Here is a 13,043-nt window from a genome sequence, read left to right on the forward strand (position 1 = left end):
TGGATACGAACACCTTATTGGATATGTCATTTGCAAATATCTTCTCTCATTCAATAGGTTGCCTTTTAGTTTTGTTGATTGTTTCCTTTACTGTGTAGAAGTTTTTTATTTTGGTGTAGTCCCAATAGTTTATTTTTGCTTTTGTTTCCCTTGCCTCAGGAAACATATCTAGAAAGGTGTTGCTATGGCTGATGTCAGAGAAATTACTGCCTGTGTTATTTTCTAGGATTTTTATGGTTTCAGGTCTAACATTTAGGTCTTCAATCCATTTTGAGTTTATTTTTGTGTATGGTGTAAGAGAGTGGTCCAGTTTTTTTGCATGTGGCTTTCTAGTTTTCTCAACATCATCTGTTGAAGAGACTATCTTTTCCCATTGCATATTTTGCCTCCAATGTCAAAGATTAATTGGCCATGTAATTGTGGGTTTATTTTGGGGCTCTCTGTTCTGTTCCATTGATCTATGTGTCTGTTTATGTGCCAGTACCATACTGTTTTTGTGCCAGTACCATACTGTTTTGATTACTACAGCTTTGTAGTTTATCTTGAAATCTAAGATTGGGATACTTCCAATTTTGTTCCTTTTTTTCAAGATTGCTTTGGGTCTTTCATGGTTCCATACAAATATTAAGATTGTTCTAGCCCTGTGAAAAATGCTTTTTGTATTTTGATAGGGATTCCATTAAATCTGTAGATTGCTTTGGGTACTATAAATATTTTAATTATATTTATTCTCCCAGCCCATGAGCATGGAATATCTTTTCTCTTTGTTTGTATCATCTTCAATTTCTTTCAATTTTGACCACACTTAAATAGCACTTTATGTTTCCATTTATGTGAAGAATCTACTGTTATTCTGAGAAAAAGTGCCACAAAATGCCAAATTTCGGTATTTTAGAAAGTTTCACACAGCCATTTAGAAAGTTTGTCTCCCTAAATGGAACACTGCTAGGGTTTGACATATACTCTGCCAGTCTTTTCTCCATACAAATGTACTCTGCACCTCATCACCTCCACTTGTTTAAGTCTCCTCCTAAGATTGAGAGATTCAAGTATTTTTATTTTTTGACTGTCTAACTCAAGGCTGGATAGGGGATAAACCTTGTTCCATAATAAAGAAAAGGAGACAAGTTAGCAGGAGATTCACCTATTCAGACTGCTTTTTAGTATTTTTAGCTTCCTCTCCCCTCTCCTCCTCCATCTTCAGTGTTTGAAGCTTCTCTTCTGCTCCATTAAGATAGGGAACAATCGGGGCGCCTGGGTGGCGCAGTCGGTTAAGCGTCCGACTTCAGCCAGGTCACGATCTCGCGGTCCGTGAGTTCGAGCCCCGCGTCGGGCTCTGGGCTGATGGCTCAGAGCCTGGAGCCTGTTTCTGATTCTGTGTCTCCCTCCCTCTCTGCCCCTCCCCCGTTCATGCTCTGTCTCTCTCTGTCCCAAAAATAAAATAAACGTTAAAAAAAAAAAAAATTAAAGATAGGGAACAATCTACACAAACAAGGTGCACATCTGGTCCTGACCATTTCCTTTTGTCAGAGATTAAATTTGGAAATCTTCACTAAGATGAGTCTTTGGCTCCCATAGCAGGCCCTTCTTGTTTTCCTGCCTCTCCATTTCTCCTGTGCCCCAGGTCAGCAGAGGGGAAGTACTATTTCATATTACCTTGAGCAGGACTATCTCCTGGCTAGAAGCAGTCATCTGCCTGGGTGTTGGAATAGAGACAGGGACAGAGTAGGGTGGCATTAGGTAGAGAAGAATGCCTATGTTTCCTTAGCCATTTTCCCACCTATTGTGTCCTTAGGGTTTCTGGCTTTGTATGGCTGCTTCTAACCATTCAGGTGTGTGTGAACTTTGCATTTAACAAAGAATTTGTTTTCCTATTTCCTCATCGGAACCTCATAATGCCCTTTGAGCTGGGCTGGGCAGAGTGAAGTTCAAGTGGTGGTGGCTTGGCTGAGGCACCTCAATGGAAGAGATAGGACCTGCTACACATACTCCCTGACTCTCAGGGCCCATGGCCCAAGAGCAGTTGGCTAGCAGTTTATCCCTGAGGCTGTGAACCAGGCCTACAGCTGCTACAGATATGGAGCACAGGGAAATTGGGTGATAACTGGCTCTTTTCTATCCTGGAGCCCTTTCCAAGATTCAGTGTTTCTGTGTGGCTGGGCCTCTTAGGGGGAGAAGTGTCTTGGGGTTCTGGGGTATAGTTGAATCCCCCCTGGGTGGAGTTAAGAGCACCTTCACTAGGTAACTTTGAACTTTGCACCAGATCATCCGAGTTAGGACTGTTTATGCATCCTCTGAAAGATTGGTGTGCTCACAGAGTCATATCACCATTGCAGGTATGGACTCAATCCAGAGCCAGTGATAAATGAATGCCTACTGGCTGAATATGAATGTGAGTGTCTCTCAGTCCAGAACAGCTCTTTTATGGGATCCTACATATTCTAGAATGGGACTGTGCTAGAATGTATTCCTTCTCCTTCCATCTCCCTGAGCTCCTGACCCTGAGGCCCACCTTCAGACTCCCACAGAATCAAATTTCTCTGCTGATTTTGGGCTTGGTGACAACTGTATGTGTGCATGTATGTGTGGTCATTGTTTTATTATGGTCTCTCTGCTCCCCCCGCCTCCTTCTACACTAAGAACCATGAATGATATTGTTTCATTTCCCTATTATAAGATAGGCAAATGAGTATGCTATATATACATGTCAAGTGAATGAATGAATAATGGAGTCTGTTTTGTGGGTGGAGGTAGTATGTCACTGGGAACCATCTTAACGTCCTTAAAAAACAATCACTTCACCATAAGTCTGTCTCATTGCTCACAGCCAGCAAGAGGGAGGAAACCGTCCCACGTGTTTGGGTATGGGCTCCATGAAAATCCTTCACTTCAGCCTGATTGACCACTTATTTCTTGTTGGCGGGGCTCCCTTGATAGAAAAGTTGGTTTTTCTATCTGATCTGGGGACTCTAGATCTGTGGGTGCAGCACACTGAACTTGGCTTCCTGCTGGATCTCAGATGGTGCTGTGATGATCCACACTCCTTTCGTTACCCCCTTGTCAGTGCTACCGACCGGCCGAGGTATCTGCAGTGGCTGATGTCAGCCTGTCCCTGTCAAAGTTTCTGAAAAGCCCTGGCGTCTAGAAGCTTCGTGATCACAACCTGCCTCCTTATATTTTATTAGGTGTCCAGGTCTTCTCAGTGCTCCCTGTGGACCCCAGAAGGTAACACTAACATTTCTCCTGGGGAAAGTGTCTGAGTGACAGAGAAAACAAGTTTGAGCCGTGTTGCAGCCCCTCAGTCCACCTGCCCACTCACTCCACGCTGCTCACACACAGAGCAGCCGGCCTTACCACCCAACTGGCTAAGCTTAGCCATTAAACTCTGTTTGAAGTTTTATTTGCCTCTATTCTTGTTATCTCAGTGGGCAATCATTCCCAGGACAGTTTGTAACAAATAGCATTTTCTGTTCTGCTGAGAACACAGGCCCCTGGCCTGTAGCCTTGTTGTATTTGAGAGCCTAGCCCATCCCTTCCCCCAGTCCAAACCCCATTCTTTCTTGCTCCTTGTTGTTGTTTTTAGTAATATTATTTATTTCTGAGGGCCTCAAGTTTACAGAATTGAAGTATACATATGCCCCCAGTTCATGTCACACAGGCATAAAGGCCTTTCGTTTTATTTTTTCCCTCCATCTCTGTTCCATTCTCTCCCTCTGCAGGAACCTGCTTGTATTGCAAGGCCTGAAATGCTGTGTGCTGCCTTGACTTCTCTGAGCCTCACAGAGCCCCACCTTGCTCTTATCAGACATGTCACCACCCAGCGGGAAAGTCTCTCCTCCTGGCTAGTCCCCCTCCCAGCTGGACCAGCTGCTCCCCATTTGGTTCTCCATATAATGGTTTCACCTCCCAGCCAGCCTGTGGAATTATTCAAACAAGCCAATCACATTCTCCCTTGGAGACCAGGGGCACCCCACCCTTCAGTTAATAAATGCATGTTATCTACAGACTCTGTGGGTTCCCTGTGCTCCCGAGTGCAGCCCCGGATGGCCCTGTGTCATGTGCAGTGTCTTCCCCCTGGCTGTGAGTACACATGATTAATAAACTGCTGTCCATCTTGTCTGTCCCGTGTCAGGTGTTGTGTGTGCAGGACTCATACTATTTAGTACAGGGGATCCCCCCTTCACCAATGGGCTGAACAGTAGGTAATGAGAACAGCACTCCGTGCATCTCATGCATGGACTTCCAAACCATCTTCCACAATTTCATTTAGACGTATGGATAACCGTTTAAATTGCATGATGTGCTTTTACTTCGCAGAAGGTGTTGTGCTATAAATCTCAGTTTTTTTCCTGGAGCATTTGCTTCTAGTGTCCCCCGTATCCTTTTGTCACTGAGTGTTTATTTATTCTCCTGGGACTTTGGGGGAACTTTCTCTGTTGTAGGAGTGGGGCAGGTTGCAAGTGCCGGGTGGTCATCACCCCTGGGAGCAGTCGTCAATCAAGGAAGGTTATAAAACCCAGCTTTCTTACAACCTTGGGCTTGCTCGAGGCTCTTCCCCTGAGATCCTCAGTGGGAGGGAGGCCCAGCTGCCCACAGAAGAGCCCTGCTCATGAACCAACTCTTCCCTTCCCTCCCCTCTTTCCTCTCCACATCCCACCTCCCTTGTCACCTACGAGTTCTTCCTGTGATCACCATCCACACAAACTAGTTACCTTCAGATCCTTGCCTTAGGTTCTGCTTCTGTTTTTCACCCAATGCTGTGTGTGAGAACTCCACGTGTTGCTATATACAAATAAATTCAGTTGCATGGGATCCCAACATTGGGTGTTTGCTACAGTTATACACCCATTTCCCTGGTGACAGCTCCCTTGCCCTTAACCTGTCTTGCACTGGCCACCCTTGGCCCCCTGTCCATGTGGATGGGTCAGTGAGCCTCTCTGGAGTAGACATGCAGGCACAGGAGGGCTGAGGTTGAGGGAGCATGCGCACTAAGTATTGTCAGATTTCTCTTTAAGGTGGCTCTGCCAACGTATTCTATCACTAGCACAGTGTGTGAATTGACTTTCCTTGTTTTGCAGGCTGGATTTTCCAGCAACAGGCACCATGATGGAGTTTGGTGAGTAAGAAGGTATTTATTAGGGATCAACACCTATAAGGGAAGGAGGAAGGAGTAAGACTGAGTAGAGGGAGAGGCTGAGCTGTGATGTGGGCCTGGGGAAGCCTGGGCAAGTCATGGCCGACCCTGCATGAAGTTGTGAAGTGAATGTTGCCCATCAGCGTCATGTGCTGGGCTGAAGTGGTCAGGCCTTTCTTTCCCACTGTGCCCATGACAGCTGAGGCCAAACCTGAACCTTGAAGGTAGGAAGCAAGTCCTTTCTTGAATGGGAATCTGGGCATACATCTCCCTGCAATGTGAATTGAGAAAGTGGTATCTCATTGCTGTTTTGATTTGCATTTCCTTGATTACTGGTGAGTTTGAAAATGTCTTTATGTGCCCATTAGTAAAGCTGATTCAGCCAGTTAGAACCGGATGTTAACATAGCCAATGCTTGAACCCCCAAATGCTCCCCAACACCTGGCCCAACCAACTCATCCCCTCCACTGGGGATACTCTCCCCATACTCCAGTATCCATAGGGGTGTCCAGCACCCCAGGGGACCTCCCTGCGCCTGCCCCCGTGATTCAGACAGTCTGTTCTTTTGGTCAGTGCCCATGCCATATCTGCTCTGAAAAGCACCCTGAGAGTGAGCTGTTATGGTTTCCTTTCCCTGAACTGCCTGTCTGTAACTTTCTGTAATCTTTCAATGGAGTTTTGAAACCTTATCCAGGAGGATGCTGTTTCGGGTTTCAGGGCTTTTATGGTGGTGAGTATGGGGTAGGTGAGGGGGAAGGGTTTAGGCTGGTACCTCCCTAGGCTAGCCCCTGCAAGAATCAGCAGGTCTCCAGGTCATGGGCCAAACAGATTCAGGGCCTGAGAGAAGGTGAGGCTGAGGATACTGGGGGTTCCTTGGGCACAGAAGAGCAGGGGTCTGCACCTGTGTGTACTGAGAACCCAGGTAATCAGTGACATTCCTGAGGAAGCTCTACTGAACACCTACTGTGGCCATCCCTGGGTTGCATAGGGGAGAAGGTGTCCTGCTGTGGCCTTCACACCAGCTCAACACACCTGCCTCTATTACTCTGTGCCCTACTAGCCTCTGCCTGCTCAGGGCTGTCTCCCAAACACCTCTTCTTTACACTAAATCCCAAGTAAACTTTATTTCTAAAACACAAATCTGGACGTATCTATTGAATTTTCAAATCCCTTCAAAAGCTCCTCATTATTTATTAGCATTGTGTTATCCAGGGAGCAGAATTGGTTGGGGGCCCTTTTAGCTTTACAACGGATAAACATATAAATGTTCCTCACCACAAAAGGAAGTTTATATATAGTTTAGTTGTTTAGAATTGTGAGTGTTTAGATGTAAACATTTTAAAAGCATGAGAAGGAAATCTTGTATTACTGAGGTTGTTTTGGGTTATACTACTCTGAATGGTTGCATTCATTGTTTCACATTTTTAATGTCCACAGCTCAGGACTTGGGCTTATTTTTTTAATATGCCAAGAATTAAAGTGAGAATTGAAAAGAAAAAAGAAAAAAAGAAGAAAGAAAAGCTCCTTATTGTCTATAGCATAAAATCCATTAGCCCAGCATAAGACTTTCCTTAAACTGGTCCAACTCTCAACCTGTCCCATGTCCCACGACCCTCTTTCTCACCCCCACCCCTTGACCTTTTGTCTTTCCATCCCCATTACATCTTTGTTTTGTATGTTTGTTGGGGGACTGGGGTGGAGATGGCCAGGAATGAAATGAAAGAGATAGGCAGGGACCTTGCTTCTGGCAATGGGGAGCCACTGGGTGAGTTAAGCAGACACAAGCCTGGCCAGCTTATATTTGGGCTTCCTCAGCCTCCTCTTGTGGTTTTACCTAGGAGCTTACCCAGTTGGAGTCTTTCTCCAGACTCCTGGGTCTCAATGAGCTCCCACTGGCCACGGGCCAGCACCTTCCTTGGCTCATGCAACCTTGGCTGCTTTGTTAATGGTCTTGCTCCATGGGTCCTGGGATTTCTGATTCTGGGAGAGCTGAACGCAGATAAAGCCTGGACTCTCTCCTGAAGCTCCAGTCCATGTTAAAGCTGTTCCTCGTCTGAATAGAACTGTCACTGAGTGGGAAGGAGTGGGCATGTGTGCCCCATGGCTGGGGGGTGGTCTACAGTGAAGCCAAGGTCCCACTGCCTTTTGTGTTTCAAACAAGTACTGTTTCCTTCAAATGGTTTTTGCAACTCAGTCCCTAATCAACAGGATATAAGTGCCACAAGGATGGAGGAAAAGGGGACACAGTGCCCAGCCTAAGCCAAAAGAGCCTATGTCGAGGGGCCCCCACAGAAGCCTGTGTTTTCATTACTAAGCAACTTTAGGAGGAGTATGGGGAAAGAAAGACGGTGGGGTAGTAAGTCTGCAGTAATGGCTGCCATGTGGAGGGAAGGCAATGTTACCCAGCTACGAACTAGAAAGCATGGTTTATATTTTCAACAGTTGGAGAGAGAAATGAAAACTGAATATTTGCTGCACCTGTGAAAACATATTTGATCATGATGGCAAGTCCAGCATTCTTAGTGCGGGATTCATATTTCATAACTCGTGTTCAAACAAGAAAAATGATTATAATGTTAAGTATTTCCTGAGTTTATTTTGATGGATGACAGAATAAGTACTGTATCTTTCACTCATTAAAATACAGATTGGTGTAATTTAATAAATGAACTTAATACACAGATGTTCCAGGCTGTTTTACCAGGGTGTATATTAATCAACTTCTTTATATATGATCCTCTTTTATATTTTTTAAAGAAACTTGCAGGAGCCAAGAATTTATTAGATTTGTATGCTCTAGGACGAGTATCCAATGTCAGGTACATGCAGGAGTGTATTAAGATGAAACGGAGCCAGAGTCTGCAGAGCGGCCAGGCCCCCACAAGGGTCGTCCTGGGCTTCCAGCCGGCTCTCTGGGTCATCTCAGAGCCAGCTCACAGGTCCCTGCTGAGCTTACTTGCTGCCACTGCCCCAGGTCTGCTCAGAGGTGCTTCTGGAGACCCTGGGCGGAAGTGGTAGGCTTGGGCACTGAGATGGTCCAGACTGGACAGTGGCTCTGCTGGGGAAGAGGCCTGCAGCCCAGGGGGCCTCACAGGCCCTTCTCAGATTCCTTGGCCACCCTCAATGGCCTCTCAACTCAACGTCACTCTCCCTTTCCTCACTCTCTCTTGGCAGCATGTTTGGGGGCTATGCTTTGTTCTGTCTGTGTTTCACGCAAGGGAAGCTCGCCTCGCTAATGAGGCTACAAACTCCTGAAGGCAGGGGCTGTGCCTTTGCCAGATCCCACAGTCTGTGCTCAAGGAATCCGCGGGTCTGTACCAATTCTATGTGTCTGAGTCAGGACCTGCCTTCTGACTGAGGAGGCTCTGGAAGGGGACATAGAAACCCTGGTTTGGCCATTCTAGAGGGTGCAGGTTGAGAGGGGTAGAGAGGGTGGGGACACAACGCTAACTTACCTCTCTGGTGAAGGACAGAGAAAGCATGAGAGTAGGAACTTCAGCTACCTCTTCTCTCATTTACGAATCCTGTTGAAAAGTGACTTCAGGTTCAGGGAAGTGGTCTCTGGCTGGCAGCAGTGGTGGGAGGACTGGAGGAGGTGTCTTGGGCCACACAGCCTGCTCTGTCCACACAGAGCCCTCAGTTGTCTCTTGAAGCACCTTGCACACTCTCGTGGTTCTGGAACTAGAGTTTTATTTCTTGATGCACAACTCTGGATAGAGACACTGCAAGGCCGGGGGCCACATATCATCCATTTTGGCACCTCTGTCCTCATCAGAGTTTAGCCCAGGCCCCTTGTGCCCTCTCCTCATCACCTAGGTGGATGGTCAGTGCAGGTTGGCTTGTATGACATGAGATAAGCCCGCCACCCAGAACAGAAACACTGGTGTCCCTCCAGCTCCCCCCAAGGATGGGTGCTCCCTGGCAGCTGCAGGCTGAGCCGGCCCATTCCCCCTGCAGCTCCTCTGCACCCCTCGGTGGCTCATCAATCACACGGGCAGGTCCTGCGGGTGGGTAGTGGCTCTGCTGTCACATGCCTGTTTGCAATAAGCTCTGGCCATAATCATTAATCATTCATTGAAGCTGTGGTTAGCGGCCCTCAGTCAAGTAGATGGTTTCAGGTTTTCCGGGCTAAGTGCCTCTCCAGCAAGCATCCTCCTCAGCCCTTTCATGTCCAGCCATTTGATGTTCTGTGCATGCCGAGCTGGCCTCCAAGGCCGGGCTTTGTTTTGGAGGGTTGTCCTGAATGCTTCCCTCAGAGCCAGGCCAAGAGAGGTCTGGGCTCCAGCTCCACGTCTGCACAGGAAATAGAGCTTGTAGGATGAGTTTCTGTTGAGCACTTCCGAGAGCCCAGTTCTCTGCCAGGCCATGGGGATCTTAGAGAAAGAGAAAGTACTCACTCTACCCTCAGTCCCCCATTTAGGGACAGAGCTCATGCAAGAAGTTGGCCAGCAAGATGGAATTTATTAGGATGGAGAGGACTCAAACAGCTCTTTGGTCTGCAGATTTCCCAGGAGGGTAGATGCCTGGAGGCTGGGTGGTGGAGCCGGAGAGCTGAGGGAATACAGGGGCAGAGGCTCAGGTGAGGACAGCTGTGCTGTGTGGTCTGAGCCGGGCCTTCGGTCTGAAAGGCAGACTGAAACTGTTGGGCAATTGTCTGGAAACAGTGGTGACAATGAAAACCTTTTTTGCTGGGAGAAACATTGAGAAAAATTAACTTTACGTTTAATCTGAAGATGACAGTTTCCTGCAAGTTACTAATACGGTTATTGTCAGAGGTTCCTGAGTTGCTTGAAAAGATGCATAATGCACAGGAGTGGAATATCCCGGGAAAAGCTGGGACTAGAGTTCCGTCGGGTTCAACAAACACTTGTCGGCGCCTCCTAGGTGCTCGGGGCCACCATGGTGCCATAGAGCCATTTCTATGTCAAGGGCCCAGGAAATGTCCTGTAAATGCAGACAGAAGAGTTGGAGCAGGCTACAAGGGCCACGCCTGGCTCCACAGTTCCAGGGGGGAGGGACTCGGGAGTCTAGAGCTACAAGGAGCAGGGGCTGGAGGTTTTTGGTTGTTGAAATGTGAAGTTGATGTAGAGATATTACTGAGGCTGATACCCCAGCCGCCATTTCAGTATCTCTCCCAGAGAATGTTTCTTGCCGAGAAACATTCACTGTGTGTTCATCCACTGAGGCGCACAGCTTTGAACCAATAAAAGAACGGTGGGTATTCAGAAGTAAGAGACATTGCATCTGGTTGAGGGGGATCAGGAATGGGTGCATCTAGCAGATGGTCTTTGGCAAGGTCTGGAAGGATAGGAAAGACTTTCCCAGGAGTGGGCTAGAAAGGAGTTTGCCAGGTGGATGGAGGAGGGGACACAAAAGCACAGAGGATAGCCTGAATTGCTGGCTGCTAGGGTCCTTGTGCCAGGGTGGAGGAAGATGAGGCTGGCGGCACAGGGTGGCATGAAGCTTGGAGTTCCAGGCTGAGTCTCTAGCCCTGGGGAGCTCTGCTCTGCTCCTAGGTCACCACCCTACCTGCTTTATCCCTGTGTTCTCACCCACACTTCTCATCCCTGTTACACAAGATGCTCTCTGCCACCTGAGAAACTTGGGAAATTTTTCCTCTCTTTGCCTCCTGGAGAATTTCCCCTCATCTTGCAAGATCCAACTCACATGGTAGCTCTTCCTTGCAGCCTTCCCTAACTGCCATGATCTGCATGGATTCCCCTCCCCACACTGAGGGCTTATGATGCTGCCCACCACCGACTGGAAGCTGTTTGGGGGTGAAGGGTGGTGACAATCTGACACCTGCTTCTGCTACTCACTGCCTGGGTAACCAGCCATCTTGATTTCCTTATCTGTTGGAAAGAAAAAACATTGCAATAACAATGCATTAGCAATAAGTGGAATAAATAAAATGGTTTGTGTGTCATGCCTGCTACAGCATTTGGAACAGAGTAGTCAGACAAGGTTAGGCTTCTTCTCACTCCCTGACCACGTTCTGCCTATGCCATTGTCAGCCATTCACAGGTAAGTCTCTGCAACCAGGCTGTGAGGTCCATGGTGGGGAACCCATGTTTCTTGTGCTCTCTGTGTCTTGCACAGTTACAGACTGGAGCATGGGCTCGCACTACTTACTATGGTTGCCTTGAAATCTGCTTCAACAGGACTCCTCCACTGTGGAGAAGGACCACAGGAACTCTTCAGGGAAATTTGTAGATGCGGGAATCAAGTTTGTTTGTTTGTTTTTCTTATGAATGTTCTGATTAAGCCAGAAACTTCCTGAAGTCATACAATTCTCCTATCCCCAGAGAAGGATTTGAATAAAGTATCCTCTTGCTGGAAGGAAAATTAGAGATAATTAGTCTAGTGGTTTTAAAAATTTGTAAAGGACTGGAGCCATTTTTCTCAAGTGAAATTTTATATGGAACCTTAAGCTACCCGAGCAGACAGAGCATTATTTTAGGAATATATTGGTATTTATTATTGATTAACAAAATTAAGTAAATCACATTGAGAAATATATTTATTGTAAAATTTCACACTTATAATAAGTGAATGAATAATAAATCAACTTGACAAAGGTATTTATTTTATAATCTCAAACTTTAAAAAATATTAAAAAATTTTTTTAAATGTTTATTATTTTCAAGAGAAAGAGACACACACACACAGAGCATGAGCAGGGGAGGGGCAGAGAGAGAGGGAGGCACAGAATCTGAAGCAGGCTCCAGGTTCTGAGCTGTCAGCACAGAGCCCAACATGGGGCTCGAACTCATGAACCGTGAGATCATGACTTGACCCAAAGTTGGACTCAACTGACTGAGCCAACCAGGTGCCCCTAAAAAAATATTTTTAAAATAGAAAATTTTGAAATAAAATATTTCTGAAATCCATAAGATAACTTGGGTCTCTAGGGCCCAGAGCGTGTGATATGACTTACTGATTAAGTCCACCTCTTTATAACACAGATGAGTAAACTGAGGCTTGGAATGTGTCAAGAACATGTCAAGGCCATACAGAGAATAGGTGGTTGGCTGGGGTGAGAACTTAGGTCTCCTGCCCCTACAACGCCAGGGCTCTTTCAACTATATTCTTGATCTCTCCTAATTCATCTGAGTAAAACAGTGTTTTTCTTGTTATGTGCTTTCTAATAAGATACCCCAACTCCATAGTTTGATTTATATTTAAGGCTTTCTTATACTCCTGTGATGAGCATGAAACAAGCTGCTTACTGAGCTAATAGTGCAACCCGGAAATCTCCATCTGTGTCTTCCCATCTCAGCAAGAGAATTCTGCCCTGGTGATGGATAATTGAAACGGATTTGGTCAGCCAGGCCTCTATACTGATGATGGTTTTATGTTTGCTCATCTGTCAGAAAAGTAAAAAGCAAAGCTGGTAATTTGTGTTAACTAAGCACCTTCATTATAGGAACTCAAGGGAAAGGGTGGGGAGCAAAACATTTTTTCGTCCAGCTGTCCCGGATCCTGAGGATGATTTGTGTAGTTAAGGAGAAATTCTAATAATGTTGTGCGTATGGAAAAGTTTAAGGCAAAGATGATGGGTCATTTTCCAAGTGTTCGGGTTGAATATCAAGAGCTGTGCAGCTTCCTTCCCAACTCCTGCTTTTCCTGGCTGGGTCGATCTCACATTGTGCCTCTCGCGTGGGGCAGTAGTGACCTCCATGAATTCCCAGCTCACAGACGGCACCTCTCCAGTGAGCCTTGACAAAGACGTAGATGTCACACAGGGACCCAGAATTTCCCGCTCTTCACCGAAGAAGGCCAGAAAAAGCCTTGCTCTGGAGTATGTTGGATGCTCAACATAGAATTGCTTTCTTCCAGCTCCTACTCCTGACCCCTGGTTCTGTATGGCAGGTGTTCAGCACCCAATTCCAGGCAGCATTTTAAGAGT

At 46.6% G+C, this 13,043-nt stretch overlaps 1 protein-coding gene across 3 annotated transcripts in view; it reads left to right on the forward strand.

The window, feature by feature from the left end:
• Positions 1–13,043, forward strand: part of LOC147582280 (uncharacterized) — a 159,951-nt gene that overhangs the window by 65,473 nt on the left and 81,435 nt on the right. The window contains exons 3-6 of one of the 3 annotated variants that reach the window (XR_015248920.1): positions 2,337–2,392; positions 3,186–3,225; positions 3,720–4,080; positions 5,079–5,116. Coding sequence is in view for 1 of the 3 variants with exons in the window: in XM_086700098.1 (XP_086556224.1) it covers positions 3,186–3,225; positions 4,006–4,080; positions 5,079–5,116 (153 nt within the window). In the remaining 2 variants the exon portion in view is untranslated. The remainder of the gene's footprint in view (positions 1–2,336; positions 2,393–3,185; positions 3,226–3,719; positions 4,081–5,078; positions 5,117–13,043) is intronic. The other 2 variants (XR_015248921.1, XM_086700098.1) reach the window with 2 other exon arrangements.

This window comes from Puma concolor, chromosome A3 (assembly GCF_028749965.1).
Source record: "Puma concolor isolate L17-30 chromosome A3, mPumCon1.1.hap2, whole genome shotgun sequence".
Classification (NCBI taxonomy): domain Eukaryota; kingdom Metazoa; phylum Chordata; class Mammalia; order Carnivora; family Felidae; genus Puma; species Puma concolor.